At 45.8% G+C, this 12,500-nt stretch overlaps 1 protein-coding gene across 1 annotated transcript in view; it reads left to right on the top strand.

Moving 5' to 3' along the window:
• The window catches only part of hecw2b (HECT, C2 and WW domain containing E3 ubiquitin protein ligase 2b), a 41,615-nt gene that overhangs the window by 23,621 nt on the left and 5,494 nt on the right, over positions 1–12,500 (top strand). Inside the window, exons 14-27 of the mRNA XM_048235685.1 lie at positions 673–858; positions 2,648–2,800; positions 4,129–4,225; positions 4,763–4,859; positions 5,437–5,520; positions 5,809–5,918; positions 7,616–7,736; positions 8,106–8,219; positions 8,676–8,828; positions 9,132–9,230; positions 9,640–9,769; positions 10,578–10,724; positions 11,583–11,697; positions 12,109–12,194. Of these exons, the coding sequence (XP_048091642.1) occupies positions 673–858; positions 2,648–2,800; positions 4,129–4,225; positions 4,763–4,859; positions 5,437–5,520; positions 5,809–5,918; positions 7,616–7,736; positions 8,106–8,219; positions 8,676–8,828; positions 9,132–9,230; positions 9,640–9,769; positions 10,578–10,724; positions 11,583–11,697; positions 12,109–12,194 (1,692 nt within the window). The remainder of the gene's footprint in view (positions 1–672; positions 859–2,647; positions 2,801–4,128; positions 4,226–4,762; positions 4,860–5,436; positions 5,521–5,808; positions 5,919–7,615; positions 7,737–8,105; positions 8,220–8,675; positions 8,829–9,131; positions 9,231–9,639; positions 9,770–10,577; positions 10,725–11,582; positions 11,698–12,108; positions 12,195–12,500) is intronic.

Genomic DNA, 12,500 nt, shown 5'->3' with positions numbered 1-12,500 from the left:
AGCAATATTTTGTCTGTGAAGATATTGGTCAGCAATGGAATGTGGTTAGGTGGCGTGTGATGTATTTTATAACATTAGATATGTTTTCTTAGTGGTGACATAGTGGAAATGAAACAAAACGATAAAAGATCAATTCTTGTAGTTTGATAACATGATTAGTGGGCAAAAGATCAGTATTGATTGTGGAAGTATGTTATTCCCCCACTCTAGCTCTCCATTGATTTCTCTGTCTATTCCTTTCTTCATCTGTCTGCTCTCTGGTAGTGAGAGTTCACCTGGTTTAACCTGGATAACACACACACACACACACACACACACACACACACACACACACACACACACATACACGTGTACACAGAGAAATTCATAGCTCCTCACCAGTACCGCATAACCATGGCAACATGCACACACGCTCACAGAGATAATAATAGTAATTCCCAGTGATTGGTGTCATCCACCTGAATTTTCAAGTTAGCTCAAGTTTGTGTCGTAGTAGGAGGTGAAATCAGCAGGTTGTATGCTTAGATGGATCAAAAAATGTCCTTTGCTGAGCCTAGAATACCCCCTCCCCACACACACACACACACACACACACACACACACACACACACACACACACACACACACACAGTCTCACACACACACTATCTTTCTGGTCTCTCTCCCTCCCAGAGTGCCTACCGCCTGTTTACAAGTAACACCTGCCTGAAGCACATGATCAGTAAGGTGCGTCGGGACGCACACAACTTTGAGCGCTACCAGCACAACCGTGACCTGGTCACCTTCCTCAACCTGTTTGCCAACAAACAGCTGGAGCTTCCCCGTGGCTGGGAGATGAAGCATGACCACACTGGAAAGGTGGATGATCTCTCTCTCCCTTCTCTCTCTGTCCCTGTCACATTCTCTGTCATTTCATCTCTCTTTCATGTGTTCTGTCTTTCTTTCATTCTTTCTCTTTTGTTTTTCTGTCATTTCTTGAATTTCCCCTTGGGGATCAGTAAAGTATCTATCTATCTACAGTATCTATCTATCTATCTATCTATCTATCTATCTATCTATCTATGTTACCTCCTCTTAACATAATTTTCTCTCTCTCTTTCTCCTTGGCTCACTCTGCTAAAAGAATACATGTAAATCTTTCTCAAGTCAGTTTGTCTGTGTCGATGTGTGCTCGTTTTACTAAATTGTATGCTCATTTTACTAAATTGTGCACTTGTTTTACTAAATCATGCTTTCATTTTATTGGATTGTGCGCTCATTTCACTAAATTGTGCATTCGTTTGACTAAATTGTGTTCATGCTTTAATTCAGAATAACAATACACTATTTAGTACAATGAGTGCACAATTTAGTAAAACGAGCGTACATTTTACTAAAATGATCACATGATCTAGTAAAATGAGAGCATGATTTAGTAAAATGAGTGCCCATTCTCTTGACACACACAAAAAAATATTTTGCAATGACACTTCCCAGGCTCCGTAACCTTTCACACACCAAGTAAATGAATTAAATGGGGATCAAGTATAGAATATTTTGTCCTATGTCTGTTGACGTCCTGTATGTTTCAATGTGTCTCATCCATGTTCCCCTATCTGTTTGTTGAGTTAGTTGAATGCGGGCTATCATGTTTTCATGACTTGACTTGACTTCATACAACTCCACTCTATGCTCTATGTGTATTTCTGACTAAGGTGTCCTGACCAATGAGCAGGGTGTCCAAACCCCAAATTCCCACTCACTTACTGTCACCTCTACAGGCATTTGTATCAATGGCCAATTAAGCCAGGAGGCGCCTCATCTGGAACACATTAGGGTTCGCTGTGATGATGAGCTAGTGATCTTTTTTTGCTTTGTGCACTCACTGAGGCACCCCCAAGAGAGAGACAACCTTTCAAGTGGGGAAAAAAAATCTAAATCTGTATCCACGTACTCTCTCTGTCTACCTCTTCCTTACGCCCACAATATTTTTCCTCCCCGGTCTGTGGCGCTGGCACGATCTCAAGTGCCGTCTTTTCAGTTTTGTCTTTGTTTTGTCTTGCCCTGGTTTCGCTCACTTTCTCTCCTCTCCTCTCCAGCTGCCTGGCTTGATCTATTGCTCTCCCTGGTTCTCTCTATCTCTCTTGTTCTTTCTCCAACTCTGCCTCCCTTTCTCTCTCTCTCTCTCTGTCTGTTTAATGATCTTGTCCTCTGTTTTGTCCTCTGACTATTTTTGTGATGCACGATCCTTGTGATAGGTTTAGTGTCCATAAAAATTGCTAAACGAAATGGACTTGAAGACGTGCACAGAATTCTTATATGTGTGTCTGTATTCATTTTACTGTACTTCTCTGTGGATTTACAGGCTTGTTTTCTTTTTCAGTTGTGCCTATTTACATTTTTGTACATTGGAAACCACAGAAAAAAAGCCTTTGTTCATAATACAGTATTTGTTGCCAAGCATTGTTGGCTGTAGGCACTGCCATTAGAACTTTTCACACAGGGACTTTTATGTATCCACTAATAGTTGGGTTAATAATTACCAGCTTTAACACCTCTTATCTTACTTTTAAGACCATGTTTGTGGGAAAATGCATGTATAAATCATCCAATAACTCGTTGCTGTTAATGTTTGATCGGCGTTTGATCAGCCTTTTGTTTCCCCCAGCCTTTCTTTGTAGACCATAACTGCCGCTCCACCACCTTCATTGACCCCCGGCTGCCCCTGCAGAGCGCCCGGCCCAGTAGCCTGCTGGCCCACCGCCAGCATCTGAGCCGCCAGCGTAGTCACAGCGCCGGGGAGGTGAGCACCCGACGCATGGTGAGCCTCACCCCCGACCCCCCACCCCGTTCACCTCACACCACTCACGCACGCACAGCCAAGATGGCCAAACGGCGCTCGGTCCGCCCGACACAGAGGTTTGGGAATGAGTCGTCTCCGACGTCAGATGGGAACATCCTTCAGTTTGTGCAGGACTGGTAGCTAGAATTGAAAATAAAGGGAAATAAATGTTGGGAAAGCTGGCATGTCTGTAACATCAGAGATATCACCTGTGAAACATGAACAACATTTATTTACTACACACCACCAACCATCCTCGTTACAGCTGCCGTTATCCATACTGAATAATGCATTTGCAGCACTGCAACGAATGAAAGAATCCCGTAATTGAATTCAAACAGGCCTCCTGACGGGAAGCGAGCGTATTCACTCTGGTTCTCGCTAATGCATCCGGTGGCCTTCGTTTCTCCCTGTGCGGGTTCAGTTGTACGTGTGTGACAGAGGTGCTGGTTATCTATTGAAAGGCAGAGCACACGCTTGCGCGGCTCTTTCAGATCGGCTGATTAATTCCGTCGGTTTTGCGTGCTCTTTCCCGGAGGCTCTTTTATCCATTTTTCTCACGGTGAGTGTGTGAACGCTCATCGCATTTGAGCACCGCCCTCCCAATCTCCAAATCCCCCTGAAAGTCTTCCTGAAGAGGGAATGCTAATGTACAAATAGTTATTTAGAACGAAAACACTCTCCCTCTCTCCCTCCCTCCATCTCTCTCCCTGGTAACTTTCCACTAGCTGTGAATGTGGGTTAGGTGGCCTTGTACAAATGTTTAACGATGGTCCATTTTTTAAATTGTTAATGCCTCGTTATGTAAGCGATCACTTATTCACACTCCGCGAGGTTTTGAGGATTCTCGGCTCACATAATGATGTGTAAATGGAATGAGTTATCATCCGCGGTGCATTCACAGCTGTTTATAAATGCGTAGTTAATTTGCCTTTTAACTGGTCACGGTTGGCATGCGTTGAGTAATTACTGTCAAAGCAATTATGGCAGGGAGAAATCGCAAATGCATTCTGCATCACAAAGAAATGGCCTACATCTTCCTCAGAGTAGTCAAACAGGCTTTCTGATGCCCTTCACCATTGAATGACCACCAAATGTGATGTTGACACTGTATGGACACACATCAGTGGTTCTGTTCTGTCTTTTTCATTGTGCTTCTTATACAAATCAGAATGGGTTGAGTGTGCACTGCATTTCCTTCCTTTAACCTGTGTGTGTGTGTGTGTGTGTGTGTGTGTGTGTGTGTGTGTGTGTGTGTGTGTGTGTGTGTGTGTGTGTGTGTGTGTGCGCGCGCACATGCATGTTAGGTGGGAGATGACCCACGGCATGGTGGACCCCCAGTTCTTCCTCGGCCCTCCAACACTTTCAACAACCGAAACCAATGCCAGGACGTAGTGCCCACAGGTATGTGTTCTGTTCACTGCTACACATACAGCTGTACTGCAGGCAATACTTTGGTTAATCACAGCATGTTTATTTGTCTAGTTGATCTTGACGTTCCAGTGAGTGCTGAAATGTGTGTTTGTCCTAGAGTCGGGCTTTTGATACCATGCTATTTTTTGCTTTTAGGAGTTTTATTGCTACGCCAGGTTCAATGGGTGGAAGCTATTTTAGTTAATGTGGCAATCTGTAAACGTGTTATCCTCTCAAAGAGATCATCATTATTCATTGCCGCACCAACTTAATATCAGCTAAGAGCAGTCATCGCATCCGGTTTGGGTGTTTCATTGGCACTTTGGTCACATACATGTTATTGCAGAAAATGTCCCTGCATTTGTGAATCATTGCTAAAGCGCTCAATAGCGCGTTCAACATTTGTGTTGATGATCAGAACGAACGAGTCTTACAAACACTTTTCTCTCGCTATCATTTGCACCACTGTTTCTCTCTTGTTTCTCATCTCTCTTTCACACCCCGCCCCCCTTGCTTCTCACACCTCAGCCTACAACGACAAGATTGTAGCGTTTCTACGGCAACCCAACATCTTCGATATCCTACAGGAGAGACAGCCGGAGCTCATCAGAAATCACTCGCTCAGGTGAGGACATATATATATAGCCCTTATCCCAGTAGTCACGGAAACGTAGAACTTCTCTTAAAGACCGCCTCTGACACAGCACACAGTCACTGAGACAGCCCCCTGGCACCGACACAGCACATAGCTATAGATATAATCATATCAGGTTTGACAGAGTCGAATAGTCACTCACACATGACAAAAAAATGATGGATAGTTATAATTGACAGGTTTACTTAAGCTGTACTGTCAGTCATATCACCAATGTCACTATACTGACATGCTAAATTATGCCTGACACATTTTTTTTTTCTGACTACACAGTTTATGTAATGTTAATCATAGCCGCTAACAGAATCGCTAACTACTCCCTGTTCAGTTCATAAGGTATCTGGAGTTACGTCTATTAACTTGGACAGCTTACTGAAATACTCATGGTTGACATTTTGGGGCAGAGGGTAATGGCTGCAGCGCTGCCACAACACTGACTAGACATGATAGGGATGATGGATTTGGATTTGAGAATGCATTTGCCCCTGCTGCTATTCTGATTGTATGTGTGTGTGTGTGTGTGTGTGTGTGTGTGTGTCTACCACAGGGAGAAGGTGCAGTTCATCCGTAATGAAGGAGCGTCTGGCCTGGCTCGTCTTTCCAGTGATGCTGACCTCGTCATTCTGCTAAGGTCTGCCTGAGTGTGTGTGTGTGTGTGAGAGAGAGAGTGTGTGAGTGAGAGAGAGAGTTTGTGTGTCTGAGCAGAGGAAAGTATGTGTGTGTGTGTGTGTGTGTGTGTGTGTGTGTCATTGTTTTGATGTCTGACAGCGAGTTGGGATGAGTTTGTGTTTCAGACTGTTAGCTCCTGCGTGCTACTGAGTGAAATCCATGGCTGGCGCTGTACTAGCGGTTATTATTCTGTGTATTCTACTTTTGTGTTTGGCGATTCAGACCTCTCTCTCCTCTGTCTCCCCCGCAGTCTGTTTGAAGAGGAAGTGATGTCGTACGTGCCGCCCCATGCCTTACTGCACCCCAGCTACTGCCAATCACCGCGAGGCTCGCCGGTGTCCTCCCCCCAAAACTCTCCTGGTGAGATCCGTAGAGAGACAGACCGTTTCTTGCATTTTAAAAGATCTGTCAGACTCTGCATGGGTAAAGGCATCAGATATTGCTCACTGACATGAACTCTGTGCTGAAGAGTCACAAGCACTGTCCGTCAAGCGAGTGGACGCTCTTCGCTGATGGAGGGTGTGGAGTTGCACGGAGTCTGACGGCAGCTGAAGACAAACAGCTTCTTAAAGGCTTGTGCTGACAGCTCTAAAGAAAATAGAGAAAGAGATTCGTCACACTTCCAAGCTCTTTCTTTGAAAAGACGGTTCTGCACCACTGATAAACCAAATGAAAATCACCTTAGAATTTGGAGGGAGTGTGTGTGTGTGTCGTGGGGGGGTTTCATAATGGAATCTTTAGGGGGTTCTTTTAAGGGATAATCTGTAGTACAAATCCTACAACTAGGCAGAATCAGTAGGGCACAGTAGGGCACCACAGCTGTGGCAGTCGAGAAAGCACCACACACACACACACACACACACACACACACACACACACACACACACACACACACACACACACACACACACACACACACCACTGCACTGAGCTTCTCCTCCAGCTGTCAGTCTTCTCATTATCCCCATGACAGCTCCACGGTATTCCACTACTTCTGCCAGTCTACAGACTACACAGGCAGTAAACACTGCACCCGGATCTAATACTCACAAGCGTTTACGCTGCCGTGTTCACTGCTGAACCTTTAGAACGCTCTGTACCAGTCGCAATCCCCTAACAGCGATCGGCTGCCGCCGACTGATTTGCCCGCCGACAAGCGGGAAACGGGATTGACGTGGCTTTGTGTCAGAGTCGGCGCGGGGTGAACGAGTGGCGCAGGGCGCGCCATCCATCCCCGAGCAAGCCTAACAATCTCCTCCGAAATAGAGTAGAGGAGACTAAGTCATAAGCCTCACACACACACACACACACACACACACACATCCGTGTGTTTGACTTTCACGACCCATGCTTGGCAGCAGACCACACATGGAGAGCATGTTTGGGTGCGAGGCCGATGCTCTATTTGGATAACTCCTTGTTTTTTTATTGGTTGGGGGGTAGTTGGGGTGGTGTGGTGTGTGTGGCAAATCCTTGTTTGGGATTTAGTTTTTTTGGGCGGTTGGGGTGGTTGGTAGTGGGGGGGGGGTGTTAACGAGGGGTAAGAGGGAGCTCTGGGATTTGGGATAATCCCTGGGTTTGGCTGTCTCACTTGTCAAATCAGCAGCTAGATTTTCACAAGTCCGCCGGGAGCGCCCGCGTGTGACAGAGTGTGTGCTGGGTGCGAGGGATGTGTCTCCAAACACCCCTCACAAAAAAATGTGTGTTTTTTTTTAATCCCCGCGAGCTCTTTAAAAAACAACCCTGCCAGGCAAAAGGTTGACAAAAAAAAAAAACCTGTTTTTAAAATGCTTGTTTGTAGATGCGAGTGCTACTTGCATGTTGATTTGTTTATTTTTAGTGGTGTGTTTTTAGGTTGAGGCTAGCGCTCAGCTCTGTAATAAATGCAGCTTTTTGTGTCAGGTGAAAGGTGCCGTATATTGTAGCTTCTCACCTATACCTGGTAATGAAGTCATTCATCACTCTCTCTCTCTTTCTCTCTCTCTCTTTTCTATTCTTTCTCCCATTTTTCTCTCTGACTCTTTCTCTTCCTCTTTCTCTCCCTCCACTTCCTCCAGGCACACAACGAGCGAATGCGCGAGCCCCAGCTCCATACAAACGGGATTTCGAGGCCAAGCTGAGGAATTTCTATCGCAAGTTAGAGACGAAAGGTTATGGACAGGGGCCGGGAAAGGTTAAGTGAGTGTTGTGGCTGCATATCTTGACACACACACACACACACACACACACACACACACACACACACACACACACACAACACACACACACACACACACAAACACACACACACAGCCTCTGTCTGTCCCTCTCAAATATCTGACATAGAATGTACACCAGCACACACCCGTGCATGAGTTCCAACACAATATAAAGGGGCCCTTACAAACAAACCCAAATGTACTCAAATACAATATACACACTCACTCAAATACTCAGTCACTATCTTGCGCCTACATGCAGACATGAAGACACACTGTCACACAAGCTCACGCACACTTATACCCAGCGTTCATGAAACTGACCATTTCATCTGTCGTTGTCCATAAGGTTGATCATACGCAGGGACCATCTTTTGGAAGACGCCTTCAACCAGATCATGTGCTACTCCCGTAAGGACCTGCAGAGGAGCAAGCTCTATGTCAGTTTTGTGGGTGAGGAGGGGTGAGTAAAACTGTTTCCTGTTCACTATTCTTTATTTCCTTCATTCCAGTAAGGAGCCTCTATCCTAACACTGTATTTCACATCTTAGCACAGGTCTTTGTGATCACTTTTCTTTTTTTTTTTTGTACATTTGGCTGTTATATGTGGATCGGATTTTGAGTGCTTGTTTAAATTGGACACATTTGCAAACATCATACTTTGCCAAGGGTTTGTTTTTTTGCCTCCCACACCCACTGTTTGCGTGAGTCTGAGATGTTTTAATCTCTGTAGAGATGTGATGTAGTGTCTCTTTGTCACCACACTGGGCTGTCTCTCATCTTTGTAAGATCTTTGTCATGTGTCAGAGAGAAATCACACTATTGTGTTGGTTCACAAAGCCTGACAGCTCCCACACGCCTTTGACGGTCTCTCTGCTTGTGTTGCTTGTGTCTGTCTGCTTCTGTTTGTCGAATGCAGGTTGGACTACAGCGGCCCATCGAGAGAGTTCTTCTTCCTGGTGTCCCGTGAGCTGTTTAATCCGTACTACGGACTGTTTGAATACTCGGCCAACGACACCTACACCGTGCAGATAAGCCCCATGTCCGCCTTTGTGGATAACCATCATGAATGGTGAGGAAGAGCTGCCAAGCTGGAGTGGTTCTGTGCTGTACCACTACTTGTTTCTCACTCTTATGTCAAATCAACAAGAGAATAGTTAGAATTTGTGCATAATTTATGTTTTTTTTTTGTTTTTTCATTACTTAACATTGATTTAGTTTGAAACAGACTGGTTATCTGGGAACGTTCAACAATTTGTTTGTTGTGCCAGAGAGTTTGGTTGCCAAATTTAGAACGTCTGCCTTATAATGGAAGCCTTGATGCTACAGCTTCGGTCAATTATGGCTTATTCTTTTTTCTGTGGTACCCCTTCAGGTTCCGGTTTAGTGGGCGAATCCTGGGCCTGGCTTTGATCCATCAGTACCTGCTGGACGCCTTTTTCACACGGCCCTTCTACAAGGGGCTCCTGCGCATGTAAGTCCCCTCTAAGGAACCACGACTGTCCGCACCTCACCCAAAGACACTAGCACTGTCAGCCCAGTCGAAATGAATAAATGGAAACAAGGGTAATGCATTGGATCTGATAAAGGCCTTTCATGATCTGACTGAAGTCCCCTCCCCCGGCTTCTGTTCTTGTTATCCTCCGTCTTCCTTTTTTCAATCCTCTATTTTTCACTCCTCTGTCCTCGCTTGTCCTCTCTCTCCTCTCCCACATCTCACACGCTGCGATCACTACTTCCTTTACCTTGTCTGCTCTTCCCCATCCACTCTCATTTTAATTCCTCTCATCCCTTCACCGCTCCGCTCCTCTCATCTCATCTCCTCTCATCTCTCCTCTCCTCTCTCCTCTCTCCTCTCCTCGCCTGTCTTGCACTCTCTCTAGCCCTTGTGATTTGAGTGATCTGGAGTACCTGGACGAGGAGTTCCACCAGAGTCTGCAGTGGATGAAGGATAACGACATCGAGGATATTCTGGACCTCACCTTCACTGTCAACGAGGAAGTCTTTGGCCAGGTATGCGCCGGGTTTTTTTTTTTTTTTTGAGGGAAGCGTACATCTGATTTTGCTTACCTGTCTGAAAAAGTTTCTAATGATTGATCATTATGACCGACGCTCAGCGAAGCGGCGGTCATATAGGTTTAGTCAGGTTTTTTTTTTTTTTTCGCATGGCCAATTTTCCGTCAAGGATTCCCGGGACACTGAAAGACCAGGGTGCACGAAAATTGGTGGGCATGTAGCCCCACAAGGATAGCATGGGACCATTGTTTTTCGTTTTGATCTGTAGCCCCCCCGTTGGACTGGACCCCGAAAGGAGGGTAGGGCGGACACAGGTTTCTGTGAATATCTCGAGAACCGTAGGGCCTAGGAGGACCACCGTTTTTGTGTATGTTGGTCTTAAGGGGCCCTGTCAACCCATCCCATTACCACTCAATTCATGTATAGCGCCACCTAGTTAAAAATTAAAAAGCAAAAAATTAGGTGTTGTATTAATATCAGGAACAAAGTAGGAAATGAACACAATTTGACAAGCGTGACTTATTTTTGCGGAAAAAATGTGCCTGACTGGGCGGCATTCATATTTTTGTACCGCTTTGTGGTACATCTAGTTAAGGAAAGTAGTGCCTCTGGGAGAGTTGTATCCGATTGAAAAGGATTCAAATGATCGCTCTTTTGGAACAGTGGTGCTTTCAGGAAAGTGATATCAAAAAGGGCTGTTCAGTGAACGATCTGCTGCATCGTGTGTGTGTGTGTGTGTGTGTGTGTGTGTGTGTGTGTGTGTGTGTGTGTGTGTGTGTGCGTGTGTGTGCGTGTGTGTGTGTAGATCACTGAGCGTGAGTTGAAGCCGGGCGGCGCGAACATCCCTGTGTGTGAGAAGAACAAGAAGGAGTACATAGAGCGCATGGTGAAGTGGCGCATCGAGAGAGGGGTGGTGCAGCAGACGGAGAGCCTGGTCCGCGGCTTCTACGAGGTACAGACACGCACACGCACACACACACACACACACACACACACACCACCACACTCGACTCCCAACATCTTGGTCCATGTTTTTTTGTTTTTTTTGCTTTTGGGGTGTGGACTTGGATGCATTTACTGGGAACTCCCTCACTGATCTGCTTCAGGTTATGAAAACAAAGGAACAGACCGGAGCCCACTGATTAAACTTGAAGTCTTTACAGAGGTGTCAGGTTTTTTGTTTGCACTAGGTAAAGACTTCAAGTTTAATCGGTGAGCTCAAGTCCATTTCCTGTTGTTATAGTCTGCCGTCCTACAGCTGTGAAACACCTGATTTTGCGGTTTCAACTGGATGGTGCGTGGAGTATCCTATTTCTGCTTCAGATTATGTTATGCTTTCCCCCCTGCAAAAAGTCGAAATATGGAATGTTTTCAGAACATTTCTACTGATCTTAATTAGCAATAGCTGGCTTGCTTGCTTTGATAGCACAGACCTGTCCATCAGTGTTCACTCAAGTTCATAGATACATCTGATATGATAGTGATGGCAGTAGTGATATAGCTTTGTTGTTTTGTGGAGGCGGGTGTTGGATTGATGATAAGGGACCAAACTGGAACGTAGCCTGTCCATGGCAGATCTGGGAGCATTGACAGTTTTTCTCTGACAGACTCTGAAATAACTGGATACAGTGTGATAAGAAAATTGCCTCCACAGGGTTGCTGTTTTGTGTTGATGATAAACTTTGTTTTTGTCATGACATGTATTAATGTAGTGTGCATGAATTTGTGTTTCACGTTTTTCTCTGTGTGTATGTGTGTGTGTGTGTGTGTGTGTGTGTGTGTGTGTGTGTGTGTGTGTGTGTTTGTTCAGGTGGTAGATGCACGACTGGTTTCAGTATTTGACGCCCGAGAGCTGGAACTGGTGATTGCCGGCACAGCAGAGATTGATCTGGCAGACTGGAGAAATAACACAGAGTATAGAGGAGGTAAGAGATGTGTGGTGTGTGAGTGTGTGTGTGTGTGTGTGTGTGTGTGTGTGTGTGTGTAACTTGTGTGTGTGTGTGTGTGTGTGTACTTGTGTGTGTGTGTGTGTGTGTGTGTGTGTGTGTGTGTACTTGTGTGTGTGTGTGTGTGTGTGTGTGTGTGTGGATTGCTAGGGAGGGAGTTGGGAGTATAGAGGAAAGAAAGTGAGTGACAGAGAGCGACAGCAACAGAGAGAAAGTGTGTGTGAGGGAGACGCCTGGTATGTGTGTGTGCAAATGACAGAGGGAGAGAGAAGCGAGCCTGGTGTTCTCCCGAGCTTTAGATTTTTGACTAAAGCTTCGCTCCCGTCTCTCTCATCCCAACCCCCCCCCCCCCCCCCCCAACCCCCTGCTCCCCCATGTCATCCGCCGCAGGTTACCATGACAACCACATAGTCATCCGCTGGTTCTGGGCCGCCGTCGAAAGATTCAACAATGAGCAAAGACTCCGACTGCTGCAGGTAACCCGATCGCCTTCACCACACACACACACACACACACACACACACACACACACACACAACACACATGGACGATCGAGAGATGCGAAACACAATTCCCAGAAATGGGGGAATCAATTTAGCCGAGTGGCAGTTCACAAAATGGGCTCATTACAACCACTTCTGCCACTGGTCAGGGACTAATTTCAGCCCCTAATGGATACAGACATCAGCCAAATGACTCTCCGAGCCTGAGCCGAGCCAAGCCAAGCTCAGCTCTTGGACATCCACCATACTGTAATTTTATTACACCGAGCCGCCATAATC

The sequence above is a fragment of the Alosa alosa genome, chromosome 23, assembly GCF_017589495.1.
Source record: "Alosa alosa isolate M-15738 ecotype Scorff River chromosome 23, AALO_Geno_1.1, whole genome shotgun sequence".
NCBI lineage: Eukaryota > Metazoa > Chordata > Actinopteri > Clupeiformes > Clupeidae > Alosa > Alosa alosa.
Note: the sequence above shows the minus strand (reverse complement) of the source record. Positions and strands in the feature narration are given on the sequence as shown.